The 25,863-nt window shown below is 42.1% G+C and overlaps 1 protein-coding gene across 3 annotated transcripts in view; it reads left to right on the top strand.

Annotated features, from left to right (window-relative positions):
* Positions 1–25,863, top strand: part of OSBPL5 (oxysterol binding protein like 5) — a 146,181-nt gene that overhangs the window by 81,220 nt on the left and 39,098 nt on the right. For all 3 annotated transcript variants that reach the window (XM_050897134.1, XM_050897135.1, XM_050897136.1), the window contains 4 exons: positions 5,920–5,993; positions 17,586–17,666; positions 18,332–18,433; positions 20,036–20,239. In XM_050897134.1, coding sequence (XP_050753091.1) covers positions 5,920–5,993; positions 17,586–17,666; positions 18,332–18,433; positions 20,036–20,239 — 461 coding nt within the window. The remainder of the gene's footprint in view (positions 1–5,919; positions 5,994–17,585; positions 17,667–18,331; positions 18,434–20,035; positions 20,240–25,863) is intronic.

Consider the following 25,863-nt stretch of genomic DNA (forward strand, 5'->3'; position numbering starts at 1 on the left):
TCAGAGTTGGGGTTCGTAACCGTTTGAACACTGCATGGCCTCACATTTCAGAAGTGACTAATGTTTTCGGGCGCTTCCACTTTGAGGCACTTTTGATGTGTTTCACCCTAAGCATTGGACTTGTTTAAGATTTACTGGCCCCGTTTGCAGAAGTTTAATGGCAGGTTTCCCTGTTCAGATTTAGAGCCCAGGATAAATATTACAAGAGCAGACTTTCTGTGGTTAATGTTCTGTAAATATCTACAAGCACTACAAGTACCAGGAATCTTGACAGGTTGCAGTGAATGGCAGACTGGCTTTAAGCGTTCTCTTTACATCTTTTTTGCTTTGGATTTCCTAGCACCCTTTTTGAAGGAAATAGAGCTCATTTTATTGTTTCAGAATTTGTTGCTCACAATAAAAGTTCAAGTCTTTCCTTGATTGCAGTCTGCAAACAATGCTTCCGTTCCAGTCTGTAAACAAGTGCTTCAGGGAACAGTCACAAGTTTGCAGAGCTGTCATTTGCAGCTGCCATGTCAGTGCTAAATAATCAAACCTCACAGCACCTTCGTGAGCTCTCAAAACACTGATATCTAGAGAAAGAACATAGCATCTGTCAAAAGGTTTCAGTGTTCATATAGATGTAACACCCGACAGACTCTCTGGGCTTTGCAGATGTAGAGCAAAACCAGGTCTGGGTTTCCTGAGCTAATTGTCTTTAAGTGCAAAGGTTTCAAGGGCCTCTGATTTCACAGGTAATTCTATTTGTGGGTGTCTGCTTCAAGGCAATGGAGAGCCTATTTTCAGCAATGTTGACTAATCGTGGCTGTCACTGAGGTCACTGGAAGCTTCAACAACCTTTTGGTAATCAAATTGAAAACAACTTAAAATGGGACACCTAAAATCTCATACATTTCAAACCTGTAGGGACTTCTGAACAGCTAGCTGCCCATAAGTACAGTCCGTACAAATGTGTGGTAAGTAAATAGCTGTTTCACTTCTGCTATCCTTGGGAGCTGAAGGGCTGATTTTTCAGGCTGTAGTCACTTCCCCTTGCTTGGGGGAGATGGAGAGCCATAGCTTAGAGTTTGCCCATTCTTCAGTTCTTACCAGCATTTTCAGTGCTAAAAAAGTTACTGACTTCCTCACAGAGGTATTTCGGTGCTGTAATCTTTCAGAAACCAGGGAAAGTTGAGGGTTTCAGCATGGGGGAGGTAGCTGGAAGAGTTTGTCTCTCTCTCTCAACTTCCCCCATCACCTTGTTTCTCCTTGATCCCTGCTGGCAGCCAGACCAAACAACCTTTGCTGGGCTTAGCAGAACAAGTGCCCTGAGCCACGCTGGAGCTTTTGTTCTGCTGCGCGGTTCTCCTGAGTAACCTCCAGCACTGGCGTCAGCGAGGGTGGTAGCCCTCTGTATTGCAAAGGAAGAGCATAGGCCAAAGAGTTTGTAAAGGAGAGAATATCCCTTTTAAACAAACAAAAGTTACTGCTTCAGCCAGGGGATTTTTTGCAGAAAGTCTGGGGTTTTGTCTATCCTTACATTTTTTTTTACTCCTTTCATTTCTTTCCTGGTTCCCACAGAGCTGCCTTGTCTCTTTGTTTCCTCACATTTCCCGTAAGAAGTAACTGTCATTCTTCATGTTCAGTTGCCATTTTCTGTGGCGGGCTCTCCTTTCACTCCTTTGCTGCTGCTTCTGCCTCATTTTCCTCTGAGCCTTGTGTGCTTCCCCCCACCTTCTCCCCTCCCTCTGAAGGATGCTGCTATCACCATAGATAAGCCACAAGTCTGCGTCCATAAGCTGCATCCAATATTTCTCTGTCCCCCATTTTTCTCTGTTGTTTTACATGAACTTTCAGTTGTTGAGGCTTTTCCAGTGGTCTGTGTTTTGCTGCCTGACCCCAGCAGATTTTCTTCACAAGGGCACTGGGCTGATCGTGTTGGGTGGGTGCTGTGGGCAGCAAAGCCCAGTGATTTCCTGCCAGGAATTTGGTGGGTTGTGAGGTGGCTGGAGCTGCAGGTCTCACAGCACCAACACCTAGGATTAGCCCTCCAACAATGAAGGTGAGCAAGTAAATAATTCAGTGAGAAGGGAATGACAGACTTTACACCTCAAGCAAGCTACACTATGAAGATTCAGTTCAGTGAGAGGATTTTTTTTTAAAGGAAACATATGGCAAATGCAGAGGGCACTATCTGAAATAACACTTCGGACCTTTTGCCTCTTGCTTGCATACAAAAATGCTAATGATTCCGGTAACTAAAAGAAATTTGAGGAAGACGTTTTCTTTTTATAGGAAGTTCACAAACTAGAGAGACATGAATTCATGTTCCTTGCCCATGTCTGTATTTCACTTAGCAGTAAGGAGAGAGAATCTTTCTCTGTTTTCTCTTTCAGAGGGTAGGAAATTTATTGGGGGAGTAGCTAAAAGAACTTTTAGAGAATCTCTCTTTTTGACTAGGCTGTGAGATCACACAGTGTCTTTAAATAAAAATTTAGATTAGCTTATCTGCATCCTAAGAGATGCACTTTCATGAATATGGGAATTTTACTGTGATAGATACACGGAACTGAATTTCAGTCTGGTGTACACATTGGGCCATGTGGCTGATATTTACAGTAGTAACAGGTTTTATTTGTGATAGTTTTGCCACACATCAGAGCCTGTATTTCCTCTTGTAGTTATCCAAATACTTTATCAGAAAGCCTATAAAATAATAGTTCATGCTGCGTGGAGCTAATAATGAATTCCTCAATAACCCAGTGATTTTGCTACCTGTTACCGTTGATCAATCATGCTTGCTGTATCATTCTTTATAAAGGGGAAAGGCAAATGCACCTGTAGGATTAATGCCCAGCAGAACACCAAAGAAAAGGAATAGTTACTGTTCTGGAAAGGAACTAAATATTTATATTTCCTGTGCATGACAGTAATGGGATAAAAGAAGGTATCAGTAATTCTACTCTGTAACCACAAGACTGGAGTGTTGGCTGTTTTCTTCACGATGTGGTGAAGGCTGTTTCCATAAGCACCACTGATTCCCTTCCCAAAATGTTTTTCGTTATTTGGTGCAAAACCTTTGGACTACTTCGTGGAGGACGCTTCTTTGCATGCCCTGCTGGTAGCCAGCACTTTAAGTCAGGAGAGATTCAGCTCTATTTCTGTTGTGGGCATTATGTTTTCTTGATCAGGGAGATAAGAACTTCAGCTTCTATAGCCAGTTAATATTTAGCTGCTTTTATGTTTTTATGTGGTTTCCTATTTATTTTCTCAAGGCGGCTATGTCTGCTGTGCTCTGGGTGGGACTCTCGCTTTTGGGCTTTCTGTGCACTTAACTAAGGGGGGGGGGGGGGGGGTTGAGAAACTTGCCCATAATTTCAATGAAGTTTGCTTTCCAAACAAGGGCTGGCTCTCTCCTTCCACATGGCTGCAGCAAGTCTGCCTGAGACAGACAGCAAAGATAGCTCTCCTCCGAAAAACAGCCTTTCCCTCACAAGTGCCAATAGGCTTACAGAGTTTGGCATAAGAAATCAGTATATGCTGCTCCATAAACATATCTTGGAAATCCTTGTAAATGATATAGTAAAAGTGAACAGTTGCATGTTCCTATTTTTCATAATACTCTGTGAGCAGGATGGTTCAGAACCTCAGGAACAGCGAAAATCTCATTGTTCAGGTGCAAACCCTTTTAACTGTATTACTGAGAGAAGGCAGAAATCTCTCACATCCAGGCTTTTTGTATGGATACCAGCTTGGAGTTAAGCTTTCTTTAAGAAATAGGACATAATAAAGAATGGATGTGAATTCTGTTATGCTAATAGACACCATTCCCTCGGAGCAGGCAGCAGCTGATTCCCATTAACTTGACTTGAACTTTTAGACCATATGTTACTTTCCCATACATGCGCAGAAAAAAATCTTCATGGGAAACAAGTGCAGCAGCTACATGGCTTTGTGAGTTTATTCCAACCTCCTCTGCCTCTGTCGGGGAGAGTGGGGGCTATAGAGAGGAAAGCACCATCAGAGAAAGAAAAAGTATGGAGATACAGGTCCTAATCCATGCACAGCACTTGTCATGGCCATCCCACTTGTCATGGTAGCACAAGGGGACTGTCAGATATCCAGCCACTTGGGATTTTCTCCTGTCTGTGGACATTACATTTCCAAGTGCGTTATTTAGGGCTCAGTGTTTCAAGGGGAGGAGTGACAGTTAAGAAACTGGGTTAAGATATAGGTTCCCTGTTGTTGCACCGCCTTCCTGTGTGACTGCGTAGGTCCTTCCTCTGCTTCAGTTCCCCATGTGAGCAGCACATGTGCTGTCCCTCTTCTCCCAGGCTTGGAAGTGTTTGCTTTCTGCGTCAGCACGGCTGCATGCACGTGGCACAGCGCAGCACTATGTCACGGGGTGAGAAACACATCTGAAACCCTCACCACCCTTAGTCACCATGTGGAAAGTTGAACACTTTCTAGGGACAGTTGTCCCACAAAGCCTTTTCTTAAATTTAAGAGTTGATACACCAAACTGCCTGTTAATGCCTGTAAAAAGGGCATGGTTTTTTGTCCTGTCTCTTTACCAGTGAAACGCTGTAGCACAGTTGCAATTCTGGTTATAATGGGACATTGTTCTCTCACTTGTCCCATGATGGAACTGCAGAAAATGGCCATGAGGATATTTGGGTTTTAGTAAGCTTCTGTGGCTGGCTTTTCTAATGGCGGTTGGCTTCTTAAATGGCTGCTCTGAAAACTCCAGGAGACATTATGGTTTCTGACGCATCTGTGACAACTTCTGCTGACTTCAGGAGAATCAGGATTTTCCCTTGCTGGTTTTGGATTTGGTGGTGTTTCCAAGACTGGCCCACACAACGTTTAAAAACATTTTTAACAGTTCCCATGTTTGCAGTGTGCTACAAATGGATTATATTTCACTGTCTCGGTGTTTCTTTACTGCGCCCAGTATTCTGAAGCTCTGATTGCTAACAATTTTGAGAAGAAAGCTACATTGCAATTGGATAACAATGACTGTCTTGGCACTAAAAAACTAGTCTCATCAGATGCTATTTTTTGGCTTTTTTTTTAATGGAAGTTCTATGCTTTCTTTTACTGTAAGGACATGATTACAGTTGGCAAAAAGAACAGAATTTATTATTACATTTTATTGCTTGGACTAGGACTACACACACTCATGCTAGTATATAATGTGTATAAGGTACTGCAAGTTTAGTATATTTGGGTACTGGAAATATATCTCTACAATGCTTGGAAAATGTCATAGTGTTCATAAATACTACTTGTTAATAGAAAATGTTTCTTATTTTAACAAATAACTTGGTCAGAAGACATTGATCTGCAGTTTTTTTTTAATTTTGTTTTACTAATTAGGTCTAGATGCTGTTCTGTCTTCTGTAATGTTTTATGATCATGGTTATTATTTGTCAAACAAAGCGTGCTATCAAGTGCATCTGTGTATAGTTGCCAGATACTGACCAAGGAGGATAATGTATTGAATAGCTGCTTATTAACTGAATTCCATTTATTATTTGCATTGAATGAGGCATGGGGTACGTAAGAAAAGAACAGACTGTGTGGTAATGTAATTAAAGACTGCATCATAATGCAGACACAGAAGGGAGCTGATTAAGGATGCATAAGCAATCTTATGTCTGTTTTTTTCCAGCCTTCATATGCTGGACTTTGCAACCATCATGTTGGTTTACCACGGTGTTGAGACCTAACTTTTAAGCAGTACTTGTTGCATAGCCCAAGCATGTGGATCGAGGCTATTTCAAGTTCTGCAAGATCCCTCTCTGTGATCCTGGTGTGCCTGCTCCTGCTCATGACAGCTTCTCTTGTTTGCTGTTAGCAGTAGCCCTTCTAAGGCCATGAGTTGCCATGGTTTTGCACAGAATTTCTCTGTTTGTGAATCACATTTATTTGTTGCAGGAAAAGATGTGGAAGGAAACAGCCCGTCGGCGCTGAAGGATGAGACGCCACAGACTCCAAACTCCATTAGTAAGGTACTGTGGGATAGGGATCCATCCCTAGTCTTGCTTTCATTTCTTCTCAGGCTGTTATTAATCATTCTTACTCCTTTTTTTTAAAGTCATTGAGAAAGCCTCTCCCTCTGTTCCTGCAGGAACTGTGTGTGCATGTTTTGAGAGAAAGAAAATGAGTGTGTTTGCATGGTTGGGATGACAGAGAAGCCCACACTTTCTTCTGACTTGATAGCACCTACCGTGGAAGAACCCTGTTAATTTGGGCCTCATTTGGCAGTGTAATTAGATACGAATAATTACAGTTGAAAGGTTGATTTTGTCAGCAGAGGTGTCTCCTGCTGTTCCTGATCAGCAAGGCAATCATAAACCTTAATTGTTTTGGAACAGAAAGCTGTAATATTTAGTGTAGTGCATAGCATCCGAAACTGTGAGTTGAGATCCTGGGAGAGAGCTCTGGGAATTGGTGTAACATGAGAGGAACGCAAACTAACCAACTGTTGTGGTTTAACCCCAGCCAGCAACTAAGCACCACACAGCCGCTCGCTCACCCCCCCCCCCCCCCCCCCCCCCCCCCCCCCCCCCCCCGTGGGATGGGGGAAGAGAATTGGAAGGGTAAAAGTGAGAAAACTCATGGGGTGAGATACAGACAGTTTAATGGGCAAAGTAAACCCCCACGCACAAGCAAAGCAAAACAAGGAATTCATTCACTACTTTCCCTCGGCAGGCAGGTGTTCAGCCATCTCTGGGAAAGCAGGGCTCCATCATGCGTAATGGTTACTTGGGAAGACAAACACCATCACTCCAAATGTCTTCCTGCCTCCTTCTTCTTCCCCCAGCTTTATATGCTGAGCATGATGTCATATGGTATGGGATATCCCTTTGGTCAGTTGGGGTCAGCTGTCCCAGCTGTGTCCCCTCCCAGCTTCTTGTGCACCCCCACCCTCCTCGCTGGTGGGGTGGTGTGAGAAGCAGAAAAGGCCTTGACTCTGCGTAAGCACTGCTCAGCAGTAACTAAAACAGCCCTGTGTTATCAACACTGTTTCCAGCACAAATCCAAACATAGCCCCATAGTAGCTACCATGAAGAAAATTAACTCTGTCCCAGCCAAAACCAGCACATTAGGTACCCTTTATTCCATACCATTTACGTCACGCTCAGGTCCCACGCTATCCAATACATCCTCATTAACCCCCACCACCCTTCCTGTCCTTTGATATAATACACAGATATCATTCCCTTAGTCTATGGACCACCCCCGTAAAATGTCCATAAATGTCCACAAAATGTCCATTGAGTTCATTTAGTCCATGACTTTGGGCTCCATCTGTTATGGTGGTCACTCAGGACAGGAGAAGTGGTGTGTTGCGTGGACTTATTCGGCACCAAAGCCAGCTCAGGTCGGGTTGCTGCTGCACTTGCACTGCTTCTCGTAAGACTTGTCCTCCACTGGTTTGGGTGTCTCCTGCTGTAGTAATTCCCATAACATGCAACTCAAATCATGGGTTAGAACAATTTAGAGGTATTTCCATTACAATCTCCACCCCTGGTCCCTTTGGACCAGACCATCGGGTTTAACATTGCAATGAACTCCTCCCCTTCCCCCTTCGCTGGCTTGGACTTACCCACAGACTGCAGTCCCTTAAGGGTGTACCTGCTCCAAGTGGAGCCTTATCTATGGGCCACAGTCTCTTCAGGGGTATCTGCTGCAGCATAGACTTATCCACAGCCACAGTCACTTTGAGGTGCATCTGTTCCAGCATGGTCTTCTCCATGGGCCACAATGCCTTCAGAGATATACCTGCTCCAGTGTGGCCTTACCCACAGCCACAGTCCCTTCAGGAGTGACCCTGGTCCAGCATGGCCTTACCCATTTCCTGAACACAACATTTCCATCCAGCCTGTAATGGAGAAGCAAAACTGGATCTAAAGACTCTGGATCTGGGTGTTCAAAACCTGGCTCTACATCTAGAGTTACTGAGTGCCTGCGTTTGATTTCCTGTAGAGATGGAATCAACCTTATAAATTAGATCTGGCTTTGAGATTCATGTACAGGCTTTTTTGGCTGCAGCTCCCTAACATATTTCTGGAGGGTAACTAGAAATAGAAGCAAGGCCTGTTAATAAATTTTTAACTAAATTTATTCAACTATGAAGCTATAAAATGCAAGTGACACCAGCTGAAATGAAAATATAACATGAAGGAAGCAGCTGCAGACAAGTGATTTCTTATAATACATGAAAATAGGCTCTGCATCTTCAAATACATTTGGCTGTGCTTGCCTCGAGCTTGCAGGTTGTTCTGCTGGGATGCCCTGGCAGAGGTCAGCACAGGGAGATGGTGATGAGAGGAGCTTTGGCACTGTGCAACAAGGGCTCGTGTACATGTCCTCTGCTATTGCTGGAACCTGGCAAGCTGCAAACTGACATTAGTTTTGCTTTTTCAGGCGGGTTTCTCGTGGAAACCCAGCCTCCCACTTATCCTGGCAGTGGAGAAGCCCAAGGACCAGATAACTGCATCCAGGGCTTTGTTTTAAACCCAGATGTTTTGCATGCCTTACAAGGAGTGGTGTTAAATTCCCAGTGACTTAGGAATGTAAAGGAGAAGGACTTTTTCTGGACAGAACAACTCACAGCACTGAAATGCTGTCCAAAAGGGAGTTTGATTTCTGAGATGCAGGATGAACGCTAGAGTAGGAATGTATTTACGAGAGGTATCTGCGTGAGAGCATGGCTCAGCTGTGTTTTCCTAGCTTCAGGGCCTGGCTTGCTATTTAGTCTCCTACAGGTGTGCTTTTGAAAGGAGAAGCATCCTTGGAAGATTTGGGCGCCCACCTAGATTTCTGCCATGCTTTGTGTGCACCTGGGAGGTGTTGGTGGGTCTCTCCTTGACAGCGTCAAGAGCAGTTGTTAAGGAGAGATAAGAGAAAATGCACAGTGCAAAACAACTGCATCAGATTTGTGATTCAAAACAAATGAGGGTGTGAACCTGGATGCGAGCTTTGCTTTCACCAACCCAAGACTTTGGTTTTACAATAGTCAAAATTGCTCTGAAACACCAATGGACTAAAAACAGATATGAGGACCCCAAAACACCAAACTTCAACTTGCCTACTTGTTTGCAGGGTTGCAGGCAATTGCTTTGGCTACTGAATGAGCCAGAGCTAGGTTTTTCTTTCCTGCCTGAATGTTCTGCTTAGACACATGGTGTTTGGTTCAGAGACTTTCTGCCTCACTGGACCTGTGCTGTAGTGCCTGTCATTCTCACTTCACTCTGCTTCGCCTTGCTGTGTTGTACAGTACTTCGTTCTTCTCCAGCCACGTAACTTTTCTTCTGTCTTGCTTTGCAGTGTCAGTGACAGTAGGGAGTCTCTACTGTGAAATGTCTTGTACCTTAAAAATTTAGGCAAACTGATAGTCAGTTTGCTTAATATTTCATTTTTCACGTCCACTCAGCTCTAAGGCTATAAAATGAAACTGTACTGTCAGGTGTCCAGAACTGTAAGTAGGGATCTGTCACGGTATTTCAGTTTAAAAATAAATAGCAATTCCACCTACTTGAACCAAAGGAAAGAGTGTGTGCTAAGTGGGTCATGTTTAGATTCCTGATAGCAGGGGGCAAATAATTTTTAGAAACCAAACTGTAGGGTGTGCAGGTTTAATTAATGGATTCAAAAGTAAATGTTCTAGGTAACAGATCCATGCCATGAATACTTATCCTTCTTTTGGCACAGTGAATATAACAAACCTTGTTGGAAATAAGTGTTCCTTCAGCAGTGCGATTTTGATGTACCGCATCACATTGACTCTTTTCACCCAGTAATGAGAAGGAAAGGAAAGCCAGTCGAGTACTTCGATCCCTGGCCTGGGGCTTAGGGGACCTTGAATTCCCAACTTTGACTTGGAGTCCCTGTATTTTGCCAGGCAGATTAACTGTGTTTCTGTTTCACATCTTCATCAGTGAGGTGGAAACAGTTCTACATTTTGTTCACTCAGGCCATATATCCACACTGCATGATGGAGCAGGCTGCAGGTTTCCCAGGTTAGCAGACACCAAGCAGAAAATCTCATTAAAACCCTATAAACGTCTGTGAACTTGTGAGCTGTGAAGCCATTTAACTGCAACCACACTACCCTGTGCTCGTAGGTGGACTGCTAGTATATGTCTGAGGTGTGAGCACATCCCGATTGTCCTATCTGTACAGACAGTAAAATATTTGATGCCAGAACATTTGCTTTTAGTGTGTTTGTGCAGTTCTTAGCAATATATATTTCTGATTTCAGTTGTGACTTCTCACTCCAAATTTTATTAAAACAAATTTAAGGCATGGTTCAGCTACACATCACATTGCTAACTTCCCTGCAGCATATTTTCTCCTATTTCATTTTTTAAGTGGAGTCTCTTTCATCTCCTTTTTTCGGGGAGGGAAAAAAGGTATTAGCTTATTTATTTCAGGTTGTTTCTCATATTAGTTTCTCTCTTTTTTGGAGCCCTTTAGCCTTGTTTTCTGGGACCAGTGGTCATAGTGGGGTATGAAAGTATCACAGAACTGTCTCTAAGCCTCAAGCTCATCTCTGCAGCCAGGTAGTACAGTTAACACACGCCTGGTAGTGAAAGGAGATGCCTTTCTCTCATTTTGTGCCTCATTCGGCACTGTTAGCGTTCTTTAAGGCACCTTTTATTGCAGTATGCAGTCTTGCATTTTCTCTTTCTTCCCTTCCTATGCTTACCTATTTATTCTACTGGCTGGAGAGCAGCTGAGGTCTCTTGATATGCATGCAGAGCCCACAAAGAATTGAAGTGTATTTTAAGGGATAGTTAGAAAAATCTTGAAGCTGGTGCTCAGTGGTACTTCACTCTTTTCAGTCCCCCACTATTGCCACAATGAAGTCTAAAATTATCACATTGTAGGAGTGTGGCTGTTGCGTGCACAGTTATATGATGTATGAGAGAGAAAAGCTTAGATTGCTTTGTTCATCGTGAATGAGTTTTTCCACATGCCTGAATTGTTAAGTCTTTATTGTGTGATTTGTAATCTGAAATATGAATCTAAGTGGCTGCTGGAAATTTATTTTAGCTGCAAAGTAGTTTGAAACAGCTCATACTGATCACTTGAGATTTAAGCTGCAACTCCCATGCTGTCTCAAGCTCATCCTTCTGGATCCATGAATCATGCTCTTAACCTCTGAGTTAATTCCAGCCATGGTTACATTTGGGACTATCATAAAAGATCATTCACAACTCCGGCAACCTACAAGGGTACCTTTCCTTCTGTTCTCCCTTAGCTAGCAAACCGAGGAATCGGTTGTCAAAGAGATCCAGATGTTGCAGGAATCACCTCGGAGAGGCTCAGGAGCGAAACGTCCCCTGTGTGTGCTAAGCACAGCTTTATAGAAGAACCTGGCCCTTCCAGGTGGTGTTATGCTTAACTGGACCCTTGCTGGCTTTTCATTACCATACTTTATGCTGTCGATGTTGTGGATGGAATTATTTCGGAGCTAGTTGTCTCTATCAAGACTTATATTCAGTTCCTGTGCCCTGGCTCAGGTACACCTTGCTTCTTCAGTTCCATGTGCAGCATTTTGGGGTAATCACTGTTGTCCACAGAGGGCTTTGCAGCTGATTTCAAGTGAGCAGAGATGTAGCCTGGAGTATCCTGGGAAAATCACATAGAAGAGGGGCGGGATTTTGCACTGAGAGGTAGGAAACATGGAGCATCCCTAACTTGTGTAGGTGCATACAAGCCCTGAAACTCCTGGGTGCCTCAGAGAGGGGAATGTAGACAGTAGTAACTGTTCACTTACAGAAATGAAGTCTCAAAGTTGATAACTTTGGGTAAGCCACAGCAGTCCTATCATGTCACCTTGGGTCACTGGTGATCATAATTCCTTACTCTGGTGTTTCTGATGGGGTAGATGAGGGTAAATGGAGGTCCTAAAATTGAAATTATTTATTAAACAATTTAGCAAAGCATATTTTAAGCTGAAAGTCCAATTGTTTTTCATTGCTCACTTTCTTCATTTGTTTAAACTCAGCCTAGGAACAAAAGCTGTGCCTATAGTTAGAGGGGAAAGCAAAGCTTTGCTTCAGATTTCTGCTTAGCACTACAACTGTATCAGTTATGTGAAACAGTGTCTTTCTCGGTGTGCAACTTCCCATCTCGCCTAAAATGTTCTTTAAATATTCTAAACTTTCAGAACGTTCTTCTCATGAAAGGCATGCTTAAATGATCAAATAGAAATCACATGAGGTCTATGACTTTTTCTTTAATTACTATAATTGGACTCAATGGAGCAAAGCATTCCACTAAACAGTAGTATAACTTGATATTTGGAGTTGCTTGGATAGCTGAATTTCACCAATGATTTTCCCCAGATATTGCTGTCATGTCAGCTATTTATTTGTACAGGCTTTTCAATTTGTGCTAATCATTGTGCTATTTCAGTGTTGTAAACACAGTTCCTGTGTCTTTGTAACATTGTTGAAATAAGAGGGGGGTTTGGGGTTTGGGTTTTTTTTGCAAGCTAGAAAGTTTTAGGTGAATATTATTCAACTTGCTGTAAAGCAGCATATTAACTGAAGGGTAATCTTTCCTAATGCAAAGCTTGTTTGTCAGTAAGAATCGTTTCACTGACTCTGCTGTGCTTTGGATGAGCTGTTAATTCACCACAAAATAAAAAAGTTTTTAAAAAGAACTGCTTATAGTAAATTGAAAACAAAATTGTTTAAATGCAGTTGAGATATCTGTGAATATTCACATCAGTAACAAGAAGCTCTTCGCTTCTAATGTTAAACCCAGCTTTTCCGTAGTGTTTATACTACTTCAGGAACTTTTGTTTCATTTCTTTTATTTCTGCAGTGATACAGATCTGTAGCAATTATATGTGGAAAAGATACTGGAGAAATTACATGTGAGCAACGATGTGTCTCCCATATGATGACTATTTTTGCTTTTGTGAAACATAACTTATGACCCCAGCTACTTTTGTTCTGCATTCGAATTCCCATCTGATTTCGTCTTTCTCTCACTTGGATGCAAAGAAGAAAAAAGAGTGACTTGTAAGGTGTCACTGCTGTTAACATGCAGACCACAGCTTGAGAATGACTTTGTTTAAATGTTTCTGATTTGGAATAATTCTGTCTGCCTGTCTCTCGTTACACATTTCTTGTGTTCATCCCGTGCAGCAAGGATTGCTTGCGCTAAACAACAGGATATTCCTCTTGCTGTTATCCAAGGTACAGCATGCTGATGGGCTGGCATCCCCCACACCAGAGTCGATCACAGACTGTTTTTCTGTGAAATGATTCGGTTCCTCTTGGAAATTAAGTCACCAAAAAGACACTGGATCAGCATAGCACTATTGTAAGGACTCTGTATGCTCTCTTACAAAGCCTAGCAGAAGTGTAAGGGTATTGTGACAACTGCTAACAATCAGCAGTGGATCTCCAGAGCTACATGACTGAGATGAAAGGGAACAGAAACTTCACTGGGACAAAAAGTATGTCTCTGAGTACAGTACAGCCCGTCATCAGCCGGCAAGGTCATCACTCAGTCCTGGAAAGGACAGATCTGGTTAGAGAACTAAAGAGGGACAAACAGTTTCCTACCCCTGCAAGTGCTGCTGCATGCCCTGGTAAAAGTTTTTGGCAGATTAATAGTCTTCCCTCCTTACAATTATGAGAACCAGTATATGGAAAACATACCTATTGCTTTCTTACTAGAATATTCCAGTGGTTTTTTTTATTTTTAAAAAGGACACCAATTCCCTACCCTCCCATGGTACAAAATCTCGTCTCAGGTTAATATTGTTCACATGTTGCTGCAGAGAGAGGGGGCCAGATTCTGATATCCTGCACAAGCATTATCCCAGTGCCCTTGAAAGATTTGCTGTGATGACAAATGGCTTCTCTTAGTTTTCTGCCAGGCTGAGAAAGGCAGGGCAATAGAAGGACATCGTTAAATGCTCATGATGTGTCTTAGCGATGTAAGGCCCTGCTGTGTCTTAGGGATCGTTAGAACTGATGGCCTGAATTTACTGAATCTTATATATGCCACGAGGTGCAATCAAAACTATTAAGACAGATTCATGTAAAAACATGAAATCCTATTACTTCAAGTCACTTAGCCGGTTAAACCTGGAGGAACTGTACGTTGCTATCAGCAGCATTGGGGCCTATGGTATGCAGTCCTGGGGCCTTAGATCCCACCTTTCCTGTGAAAAGGCAGGAACTTTAAACCCAGAAATGCAATGCTTTTCACTCTGTAGACCTGGAGATCACCTGCAAGCAAACTGCTATTTAGGATCTGTGATGATGCATCCTCATAAGCATAACAAGAAGCAAAATCGGCAGGGAGAAGCAATCAGTTTGCCTCGTTAAAAAAGTAACTGGGGAACAGTGTCAAGTTTCTGAAAACAGAAGTCCCAGGTCAGGCACATCTGAAAGCTTGTCCATGGCTCGTAGTTAAAACCATGGCTTAGTTTTAGTAAAATTTTCTCTCTTCATAAAGCGTGGTCAATTTACAACCATCTCAGGGAGCTGCGCTATCCGTCACAAAGCTGGTACATCACAGTTTTTGGGACATGGCAGCACAGATATTTATTTTTCCATGCCTAGAAATTCTTATGCAGGCAGTGAGGAACTTACACTACTGCTTCTTACTCATCCGTTCTTAAGCCTGTCTTAGCGTGCACCATCCCTGTGGCTGTGTTTCCCTTTACAGACAAGGTTAGCAAATTCAGCACGTCTGGATGTAGCCCACTGCAGCAGCCTCCAAGGCTGTTAAACCAGCTGCCTTTACCAAGTGTAAGACCGGTTTGTAATGATTTCGGACAAGTTTCACTTTATTTATTGAGCTCCTAAAGGCTATGTTGGTGTAAGGGGAGATTATCCCTTCATCTGCTGTTATGTGCTGTGGCTTTATAACATGCATAGCAGTATCAGCTGGCATCGGGCATGTGGTGTCCTTGGTCATGGAGCTGTGAGTCAGCTCTCCTGAAGAGGCAGAATCAATGTATCTTTGTGTAAATGTCCCAAGTTTGAAGTCTTGTGGTTGTTTAATTCTATTTTTAGCATGACCCAGAGAGACTCCAAGGAGGAGGCAGGTGTGGCTGGTAGCGCAGTGAAAGTGCCTCTGTCTGTGTTGATGCCAGTTCCCTACAAGCAGCAGGTTTAGGCCTCAAGTTTGCATGGTTTGCAGTGGTTGTTGGAAGCTTTTCTGAGTTCATCAAGTAAATTTCCTCAAGCCAAGTGAGCTTAGGGGCCAAAATTTTATTCTTTATGTAAGTGCTAAGATGTAATTGTCTAGACAACAAGTGACTGTAGCTTGCTTTAATTAGTTAAGCATAAAGCATTCATTATATCCTGATGCTTTGCAGACACCTGAGCAGGATTTGCTAGAATCTCGGGGACATCTGTGTGTTTTCTGCTTCTCACGCTGGCTAATGAGGAATAGTACGCAGTGTTTCTCTCTGCGTCTGGTCTCTTGGGCTGGAAGGAGTGAAATTACCAATAAACAGTTGGCTCATAGCTGTATCTCAAGGACAGGACAGTCTCCCTGCTAACTGGGAGAAAGGGGGAGAATTCTTCTGACCAGTTTCAGAGGACACACATCTCAAATCATGAAAGCATAATCTCCTAATAATTCTGAAGGATTCTTGCTCAGAGACATTTAAGCACTTAGAAATGTTTCCTCATAAAGAAGCTTATAGCATATCTCCCAAATGTCTACTACTGCCCTTTGAAATGTGACAAAGACCCTGTGGGCACAATTCTCTGCTCAGACATTGTATCTGTGCAGCAATCCCCACCATAATCTTGTGTTTTTACAGTGAAGTCCCATGTGCAGAAATACAAAATATGCATCAGAGACTACATTGCAGGTAGAGGAGGCAGGCTTAGCTTTCTATTAAAACAAAAATGACAAATACTGAATAGTTTGCAGGAGTCCAAGAGCTGGCATTTTCTTTGAGTGGATCCAATGCCAAGTTGACTTGTAAACTGGACAGTCAGATCAGGGACTTCACTGGTCTTTATGCGCCATCATAGAGTTTTCATTTCTCTATTTATTCTTAAGTATCGCATGTAGTTTTGGTTTTAGTGAAAGACTACTAAGGGTATGTGAGAACAAGTAATAAGTTCTACAGTGACCCTGGCTCTATTGCAAATTGCACCTTCTGCCCCTAATTTCTCATCCTGCATCATCCACAAAGAGTGTTGCTCAGTTGAACATGCACCCTTATCTCCCATTTTTGCTCCTGCCGCAGTCTCCAAAGCATAGTTGATGGCCTTTTTGCTGTGATCTGGTCATGCATTTGCGTGTTTTTATCTAAGTCATGTGAAAAGGACTGATCCGGCTGTCATTAAATATTTTCCTGCTCACACTAATGTTCAGCATGGTTTGTGGCTATAGTAGCTGGAGAGGTTTCTGTGTCACTGGGAGGGAAAAAGGAAGTGGGTCTCTCAAAACGGAAGGCGCTGTAAAACGATTACATCAACTCATGACATAAAGGAGAGAGAGGCTGAGAGCCCAGTGGGTTTGTTTCACATCATAGCAGTGAATTTATAAATGGGAACTATATTTGATAGATTTTTTCCTTAACACAGCTCGTTTTTGTGTCTTACTCATTAAATCAAGGTGGCCAAGGACTGAGCTTTTTTATTAAACTGTCATGCATAAGTAGGAGAGACAGTGCCTGACCCCAAAAGATCACAGCCTGAATGCATCAGACACATGAAAGGTTGGAAGGAAAAGAGGTACAGAGAAAGAAACTAACTTGCCCAAGGTCACATAAAAAGTAGCAGAGTCCAGACTGTACCATAATTCTCACGCCACTAACCGTTCCCAGGTTTTGGACAGTTTGCTGACAGTACCTATCCAAATAGGGGTCCTTGTCGTGAGCTGGGCTCCAGCGAGCTATACTCTCTAAGCGTACATTATTTTGGGAACAGTAAGATTGTGACTATGTCTAACAAAAGTAAAGCATTTTTTTGGCCCATCAGCACAATCATGAGATCAGTCTGTAGCCTCTGAAAGTGAATTTAAACAGCACTGACACTATCAAACATGATTTGAAGTGACTGTATATTTTGTGCCTTGTTTCGCAAGGCCAAGATGATGATGATTTCCTGTATTATCTGTAATGTGATTAGGTCATTTCTTGCCCACTCATGTTTCTGGACATTTCAGCTAGGGTGACAGTCATTGCCAATGTCAAGTCTAGTTCTGAAAGATCTATACCGGCTTCCCCATAATTTTTATTCCAGTAATTGAAATGCTTTCGGGTCTGAAAAGAAATGGGCAGTTTTCAAAGTTAGAAATAAGAATAGGGGTTTTTGTTTGGGTTTTTTTTTTTTATTTCACCGAGATTAATGTCTGCATGGGAGAAATATGAAGAAAATTTGGTGGGGAATTTTCCAACTAACTATGAGTATAGAAATAAAGTTTGGACTGCACTGCAAATATGCATTTTCTGCGCCTGCCTAGCGTTCTGCTGCTGAAGTCTGCAGTCAGCTCTCTCATGGATTCCTGGAAGATGTAAACGACTCTTCATTAGAGCATAACTTGAACATCTTCATGTTAACACATTCCTATTTCCTCTCTCCCTCTTTTTTTAGATTGAATATAAGCTTTGCAACGGGTCTGACAAAGAGTGTGTGTCTCCCACAGCCAAGTTCACGAAGAAGGAAACACTGAAGGTATGTGCAAAGCAGCCAAGTCAGCATCAGCTGACTTTCTTTTACAAAACAAGTAGTACCTTCTAAACAAACCATTGCGAACTACTCTGAGTCATTTCCCAAGACCCAGAGAAGCTTCCGACTCTTCTAGGAGTCATTATAGGCCAAGGGCATTTACAGGCTTTATACACAGGATTAGATTATATACTGCAAACAGAACAAATCAGTGTAATTATTTCACTCTGTTCATATGTTCCAGAGCCATTAGGCACCTCAAGAGGATTGTAATCCTTCATTGGTCTTGTTAGGAGGGGTATGCCTAGGCAATCTGAGCAAATTATTGCTTGAACATTTGCTTGTCTACCAAACCAAAAGTATAAATAATTTGGTTTGGATTAAATTAGATTTGATCGCTTTAATTTGAGGGGTGGGGAGGACTGAGTATTCAGCCTCTTTACATTCCCCCCAAAGAAAAGCCAAATTAGATTGTTTAGTGGAACTTCAGGAGCAAAGAAAATGCCTGCTATCTCGTTATGTTTTTGTTCTTCCTTGTGCTCATTTCTGGGGAGCCTGTGCTGGGTCAAGTTCTAGCTGTGCTATACATAGCTGTCCTTAATGCATTACGTTCTTTCCTCCCCAAAAGAGGCCATGATTACAGCTGCTGTATTTTCTCTGTTCTCAACCAGGTACAAAAAAAAAATTACAGACAGGAGAAGAAAAGGGCTACCAAACAACTCTTCAGTGCTCTGAAGGATCCCAGTGTAGTGATCACAGCAGACTGGCTGAAGGTATTTAATACAGACCGTTGCTTCTGAAGCTGTAGGAAAAAATAAGTGAGAAGTAGTTGATGTGTCTGGACTTATGCACTAGCACTTTTTTGAGTGAAGGAAAACTGAATAATTTTGAGTTGAAGTTGCTGTAAAACTGCTATAAAAGTGAAGTTATGGGGAATATTTACTTTCCATCTTAACCTAACTCAATCCGTCTATTCCATGTCCTTAAGTAGCAACAAGGTCTCTAAAAGTGCATAGTACAAAAGGAAGTGATGATGTTTCTTTCTTTCTTCCTCTCTGAAAGAGTCTGCTGGCCTCTTCCCATAAATGTGTTTTTGTACTGAAGAGGGAATAGACAGAGTAACAGCCTGGAAATGGGCAGATACAGCTTGTTCTATTGACAGTTCGATTTTATGTTGTCACAGCACAGAACGAAACATATTGGACTTGATGACAACTGTAATTTCTCCTTGTGCAAAGACTCAACTAGTGACAGCTTCTCATTGAAGTCCTGAAACTTTGTATGTGGCAAAATAAATTTGGATTGACATTGAGAGATGTTACCTTTGAGCACTGTTTTTCTCCTCGTTTGGGGCCATTTAGTCTTCTTGACTAATAGTGAATTGGTTGCCCCTTTTATAATGGCAAAACTTAATTTCCAAACATTGCCAAACACATAGCTCTTGGGGAAAAAAAAAAAGTAACTTAGGGATTTCATGAAACAATACAATCACATTTGACCAGTGTGAAAAACTTCCAACATTGTTCTATGATCAGTATTAGAGGCCAGAAAAGTAGAGATGCGTATGGTTTATTTGAGAAATCAGATTGGCAACAAAATGTTTCCATAGTGTTTACTGTTGATGATAGGCAAATATTGAGATTTTTTAAAATACAAAATAACCTGTTACACGTTTGCTGTGGCTGGAAGTTTCTGGTTCAGCAACAAATAATGCTGGGTCACAAAAACAGAACATTGACATAAGACTTGAGGTTTGGCCTACGTACATTGAAGACAAGAAGACCTTAGGCAAAATCTAACCTTACTGAGAAACTTCCCCATTCTTAAAGCTGTTATCTTTAATATACGCTATCAGATTTAATGTCTTCTATACAAGAGAGAGCGTGCATTGAGCTTGACAGAGAAGTAAACCAGCTGGAGAAGGTGCTTTTAAAAATAGGGTATTTGACAAAACCCATTAATAGCTCTGTTCTGCAGAACACTATTAAAATGACTTATAGGTCGAGTTAGACTGGCTATAACATTTTTCTATGCAATGTTCTAATTGACGTGTCCTCCATGATTATTAACAAATCACTCTCACATGGGCCAGCACTGCTCGTTGCCTAAAAAATTAAGCAAGCTGCTAACACTAAGCCAGTAATAAAAATATGAAGACTGGATTCTGATAGCCAGATTTACAAGGTCTGGGATTTTGCTATGAGATCCCTAAGACTGTCCAGATAATGCAGTGTATTTTCCTAAGACAGTGTATCGTAGTGTGGCCTTGGGAGAAACACATACTGGAAATACTGCATAAATACTGAATAAATGCTGTTTTTCTTTTAAGGAGCAACATAAATGCAAGTGTTTGTTCTCTCCCTGCTTCCCTCCAGATTCGTGGGACTCTGAAGAGTTGGACCAAGCTATGGTGTGTTCTGAAACCAGGAGTGCTGCTGATTTATAAGACGCCAAAGATTGGACAGTGGGTTGGGACAATCTTGCTCCATTCTTGTGAGCTGATCGAGAGACCCTCCAAAAAGGATGGCTTCTGTTTTAAACTTTTTCATCCTCTGGATCAGTCAATCTGGGCTGTAAAGGTAACAATCCTGATGAGTCGAACAACCTCTTCTTGGTCACCAAAGTGTCTGAGCACTAGTATTATCTGGCATTGATATTATCTAGATTTGCAGTTATTCAGTTGCTGTTAGTGATGGTGAATTGACTGCATAAAAAGATTAAAGACACTGAAGCTTGGTCATGATATGACATCAAAGGAACGTGGTGCATTGTGATTAGTTATACAAATGTGTCATTCTTGGTGTAGAGATGCATGCATAGACTGAGGAAAGGGGAAACACGATACTGCAGGAAAAAAGATCAATGTAGCCATGGCCTACATCTTTAAAAAGAGATGAGGAATAGACCCAGTTAACTGACTTCCCCAAAACAAGGACACACAAAGCACCAAATGCTTTGCACAACACTGGAAGAGGGCTGGCAAAGTGACAAAACACAGATTAGTAATTTGACTTTTTTTTCTAATGCCTCTGAGGTTTGGGTTTGTTTGTGATGGACTTGGAACTCAGTGGTCTGCTCAAGCCTTGACTGTTCCACAAAAGTGTGACTTTGGATAGGTTACCTTAATTTTCTCTTCTTTGAAATGGAAATAGCAAGGTTTTCTCCACTTCAGTCTGTTGTTACTCACAGGCTGAGACAGTCTCTTCCTCTACACACAGTAGCTCCTGCAGTGACCTTTGGATCTCCCTGTGATGCAAATGATTAATAGTTTCTCACACTTCTTAAAATAACTCCCTGCAAATTTTAGAGCGCTGCATTTCTTTTTCTTCTTTCCTTTAAGAATAGGCAAAAAGAAAAAAATTATCTAATGCCTATGAGCAAAGAGGAAGACCCCAGTACCTCCTGAGAGGCACTGAGAGCAACATCTGTTGGATACCCTGAAGATAAAACTTAAATGTTCTTGAACTCTTGTTTTCCCATTAAAAACAGTGACTCAGCAGAGTTATTGCAGACATAAATTCTCTAGGAGACATCACCAGTGTAAGCAAGGCATTACAAGATGGTGCCTTACTGCAAGGTGGGCAGCAGAGTAAATCTAATTGGAAAGACTCATGCGAGAGCAATGAAGGCATTTGTCATTGGCATCAGAAGATCTAAGAAAATGGAGAGGAAGCCCTGTGGGAGCAGATCAAGCAGGCTCACTCCTGCTCATCCCTGCAGTCAATTGAACAGTTTTAAACACAACTATACAATCACTATAAAAAGTCTTGCAATTTTTAATAAGGAAGGAAGAGAGAATTAAAATTAACCTCGACAACCAGAGGTAAGAGCTGCTGTTTTCTGACAGTAGCTCAGCTCTGATCTGTGCCTAGATGCATTGCTTTTGCTTTGAGTCCCAAAGGTTTCATTGCTACCTTGCTTCTTACTCAGTTTTGAGAGTTTTGATGCTTTTTTAATTCAGAGCATGCACCCAAGGTTATCGATCATTTGCTGTCCATCAACAAAAAAATTCCTTGTGACTTGACAAGTCAACTGAATTGTTCTGAAAAGCACAGTCAGGAGACGTAGTGAAAAAGTAGAATCAAAAGTGCAGTCAGGTACTGAAAAGCAGTGTCACTGACAGATCTGAAGTGTTGTGCTAGAACGCCCATCCCTTGATATGAATCATCCAAACGAAAGAGGAGTTTTTATCAATACGTATATGTATTTGTACGTGTGTATGTATATCTAATTCTTGTGTCTCTTGAGAAAATATATGACAGAAATAGGAATTAGTATGTTAAATATGAAGGGAATATATCTCTGAAAATGTTTGTGTACTAGAGGAAGTCCCAAGAGATTTGAATTTTAAAGTCAAAGTAATATTCTAAATCACTTGAGACAGATATTTAGAAAGCTACAGTTGAGCTGCATAGTAGGCTATTTCCTGAAACCTGAGTTCAGCCTGGATTGTTATGTGTGATAGATGCTTTCAGCCACAAGGTGAACACCGAAATACACATCAAGAAGAAATCCACCAGTGAACTGCTTGATGTCAAAGAAGCTGTCTGCACTCTGACAACAGTTTGAGGCTGAAACTGCTAAAAATACTGTTTCGTTTTATGTCATTTCATGGCCTTCTTTTAAAGCAACTGGAGCAGAATTGACTGATCTAAATTGGTTATGTATAACTGTGCAAAGAAAGCCTATTTCTCATGAAATATAGATTAGCCCGAGCTTAAGCAAAAAGCCCAAGTTACTGTCCATCACAATAAGATCTGGCTAAACAACTTTCACTTTTGGCTAAAATGGCTTGTGAAATTTTCAAGGATTTTCCAGACTAGAGTTGATGGTCTAGCTTTGACTCACATCAGTGGACTTGCAGCTAACTCAGGGTAATTAATGAGCACCTTTGTACGTGTTGGCCTGGCTGCTCAGCAGATGTTTGGCTCTAACTGCGGGGTTCAGCCCTGGAACAAATGTCTGGTTCAAGCACTGCCCTAGGCATTTATAGTTGTGCTAGCCAATTAAATTTGATGCGCAGGCATTTAACTTCTGTTTAGAGTAGGATGAAATTTTGGGGCGCCTTTCATGGTAGGTAGGTAAGATGTAAGACCATTACTTAAAAGCTAAATATATGCACCAGGGAACTGTTTTTCCTATAAAGCTATCTGGTGTCTAGAGCTATCTTAGAAGCATATCACTGAGGGGAGAGAGTCCTTTATTCTACACTGCTTCCCTGGCTTTTCAAGAGTTTTAGCCTGAAACTCCTTCACAGTGCAAATGGATTAGGCTTTTTACCTATTTGCTCTGCCCAGGCCTTGTAAACCCAAGGCCAAAACCACCAAGGTCTCAAAATCAGTCAACAGCACAAGCAGCAGTAAGAAAAGCTTCCCCCACACGCTCCGAATACTGCTGCAGAGGCGCTTTGTCCATCATGTGAAGGCAGCATGATCCCACGCAGCTTCAGGGAAGAGACTTTTTGCCAAGATGACTGCAGGAGACTGGGGAATGCCAACCTAGTAATTAGTGTGAGGGTGTGGCTGCCTGTCCTCTTGCTTTGCACAGGGAGTGTAAGGCTATCAGCTGGCAGTGTTTGCCCAGCTGTCCCAAAAATTGTCCTGGAATAGTTCATATTTCCCTTTGAGCTTGCTCAGAAGCTAGCTGAACAGCGTGGTGTGGGAAGGCTTTTATTGACTGCAGCTGACATTTATTTAGAGCGCTAAATGAGTTGAGGTCAGACCCACTTAATCTAGGAATATATATAATTTGAATTTTGTTGATTTTAAGAACTTTGAGTCATTCCTTTAAAGAAAAAAGTACTAGTAATGGGCTTGTGCTGCTGCTTTTACAGCTTGTTCTACTCCATAATACAATAGAGTTAGCTTCATCTTCATCCTTACAGTTATCCACAATACTATTAATGAAAGTGATTTTTTCCCCTTCTTTAAGCTTTGTTTTATGACTCTCCAAGACTAGATGTCTTGTCATACTATCTAAAACAGTGTGAGTCCACTCCATTTTTCAAAGCCTAATCAACCCCTGTTTGATAATGCCTTTTGAGTCTCAAATCAAATGTAAAGACAGGAATGATCTGAAGATGATGCTTTCTTAGTTGTACTGTCTAGAGGCTGCAGCTGAGCTCCGGGTCCTAGTGTAGCAGGGGTAACATTCACTTTTAGTGAGAGATAGTCATTGTCTTGGAGGTCTTGGACTCTGAACAGGCATGATGCTCCAAGGCTGGGTGACAGAAAGCATCATTATCTCTGCCGTGCAGATACAGAACCTCATTTACTCTATGGAGATGTTGACTTTATTTTTATGGGCTTCTCTCTTTTCTTCTTCTCCTCTTTTTTCTGTGGGAAACAGCCCCCTCCATGTATAAGCATGCCTTACTATTGAATACGTTTCCTTGACAGAGTGACCTGGCTGCTCCTTGTGTTTATCCACATGCCTAAATGTCTGTTAAAACCTTGTGTTATCCCCTCCTTCCCTTCTCCCTGCTTTTTTTTGATAACGGTTCTCTGGATCTGTACAGTTTGGTTGTGGGGTTTTTCCTCCAACAGAGCAAGTATCAACCTCTGCACTGAAAACACATGTTAATGGTGTTATCAACAGTTCTTGAACACCCTGCTCGACTGCAAGCTACTGAAAGGAAAAATGCCATCGGGAGTGATGCTTGATTGCATTAATGTCACTAGTAATGTCTTAAGCTGCTCTGCTCTGGTTTACTACTCAAATCTCAACTTTGCCAGTCCTGACTATTAAGTGTTTAAACAGTCTTCATTTTATGAACCTCTTGTGGGAGAGGGGAGGGGAAAAAGAAGTGAGTAGCAAGGATCCCAATTTCTCCTGGCAGCAGAAGAACCCCACAGATGTGAAGACAGGAAGCTAGACTGGAGACTGTTGTCTTCTCAGCACTGCATCTTCGTGGCGTACACTCAGATACAATTCAATGCTTGTCCTATGCTTCACTCTTCATTCTTTCCAAATTTAGGTTTCCTGAGTGGAACTCAAAAACAAAAATCCAGATAAAACCACCATTTAACTGCCAGACACTTGTATACAGGAGCAGTTTTCAGTAGCAGTCACAGTTTCCCTGCTTACAAACTAATGCTAGGGAGAAGTCCTTCTTTGAAGGATGGGATACTATAAAGGCACATGTAAGGGAGGAGAGTCATACTCAAACTGCAAAAATTTGCCTACAGATTTTCAGCATTGTGTGGTATTCTCTAGAAACTCAGGGAAATCTGTATTTGAGCATCCTGGAGAAAACTGCTTGTTCCACCCTGCAGTTGGCATAGTGGTCATGCGAATATTGGTGATGTTTTCTGCTCTGCATTTATTTCTGACATGATGTCTGGATATTCGAAAAAGGATCTGTTTTCATGTTGTTTGTTACAAAGTGAGGAAGAGAAGGAACTGGAGGAGGCTGCGTCACTTTGGAAATGCAAGGGAGGAGGAGGGACTCCTATTTATTTCAGCCAGGTAGTGGCATAAAGTCCATACTATGGAGAGTATGAAGCTGTGCTTACTAGGTACAGGAACTGCTTTTTCTTAGCAGCCTCTGGAACTCAAGAGAGGAGAAAACAGGAAGGAGATCAAGGTGGGAGCCTGTGGTTCTGGTCAAAGAAGTGCCTAATCCAAGATGGACTCTGCCTCCCTGGGAATCATTTCTGCAGGGTCATGCTGAAGGGATTGTGGCAGGATGTTTACAAGACACTGTAATCTTTTTTGCCACAGCTCCTAAACTAAAGGCAACATAGACAAGCAAAGCCTGTTTTTGTTAAAGCCTGAAGTGGCCGTCACCCCAGGCACCACGGATAAAGGTTCTCAAAGGGTCTGGATGTAGAGGTGAAGGGCTGCAACCCAGCAGCACGTGCGTATGCTGGGAGACCTTTAGTCCTCAGCCTGTGGTTTTCCCTGTCTCCTCCTTTCCCACAGACAGGTTTGCAGGATGGAGTTTCCCCTTTGTTACCTTCCAGAAAAGCTGCCATTGCCTCTCTGCTAGAGGCACTCACAGCACACGGTGTGGGCTCTGCCACTTTTATGGTGACATATAAAGAGTGTTTCATTGCTAGTGTGTCAGGCTGCAGACAGACTCGACGTGCACCACGTGGAACAGTCCATTCAGGTATTGCACGAAGATGGCTAATAGCAAATATTTGACTGGTTTTGTCTCAAGTGACAGCAATGAGATTCTTCCATTCCTGAGGATATGAAT

The sequence above is a fragment of the Gymnogyps californianus genome, chromosome 5, assembly GCF_018139145.2.
Source record: "Gymnogyps californianus isolate 813 chromosome 5, ASM1813914v2, whole genome shotgun sequence".
NCBI classification, from domain to species: domain Eukaryota; kingdom Metazoa; phylum Chordata; class Aves; order Accipitriformes; family Cathartidae; genus Gymnogyps; species Gymnogyps californianus.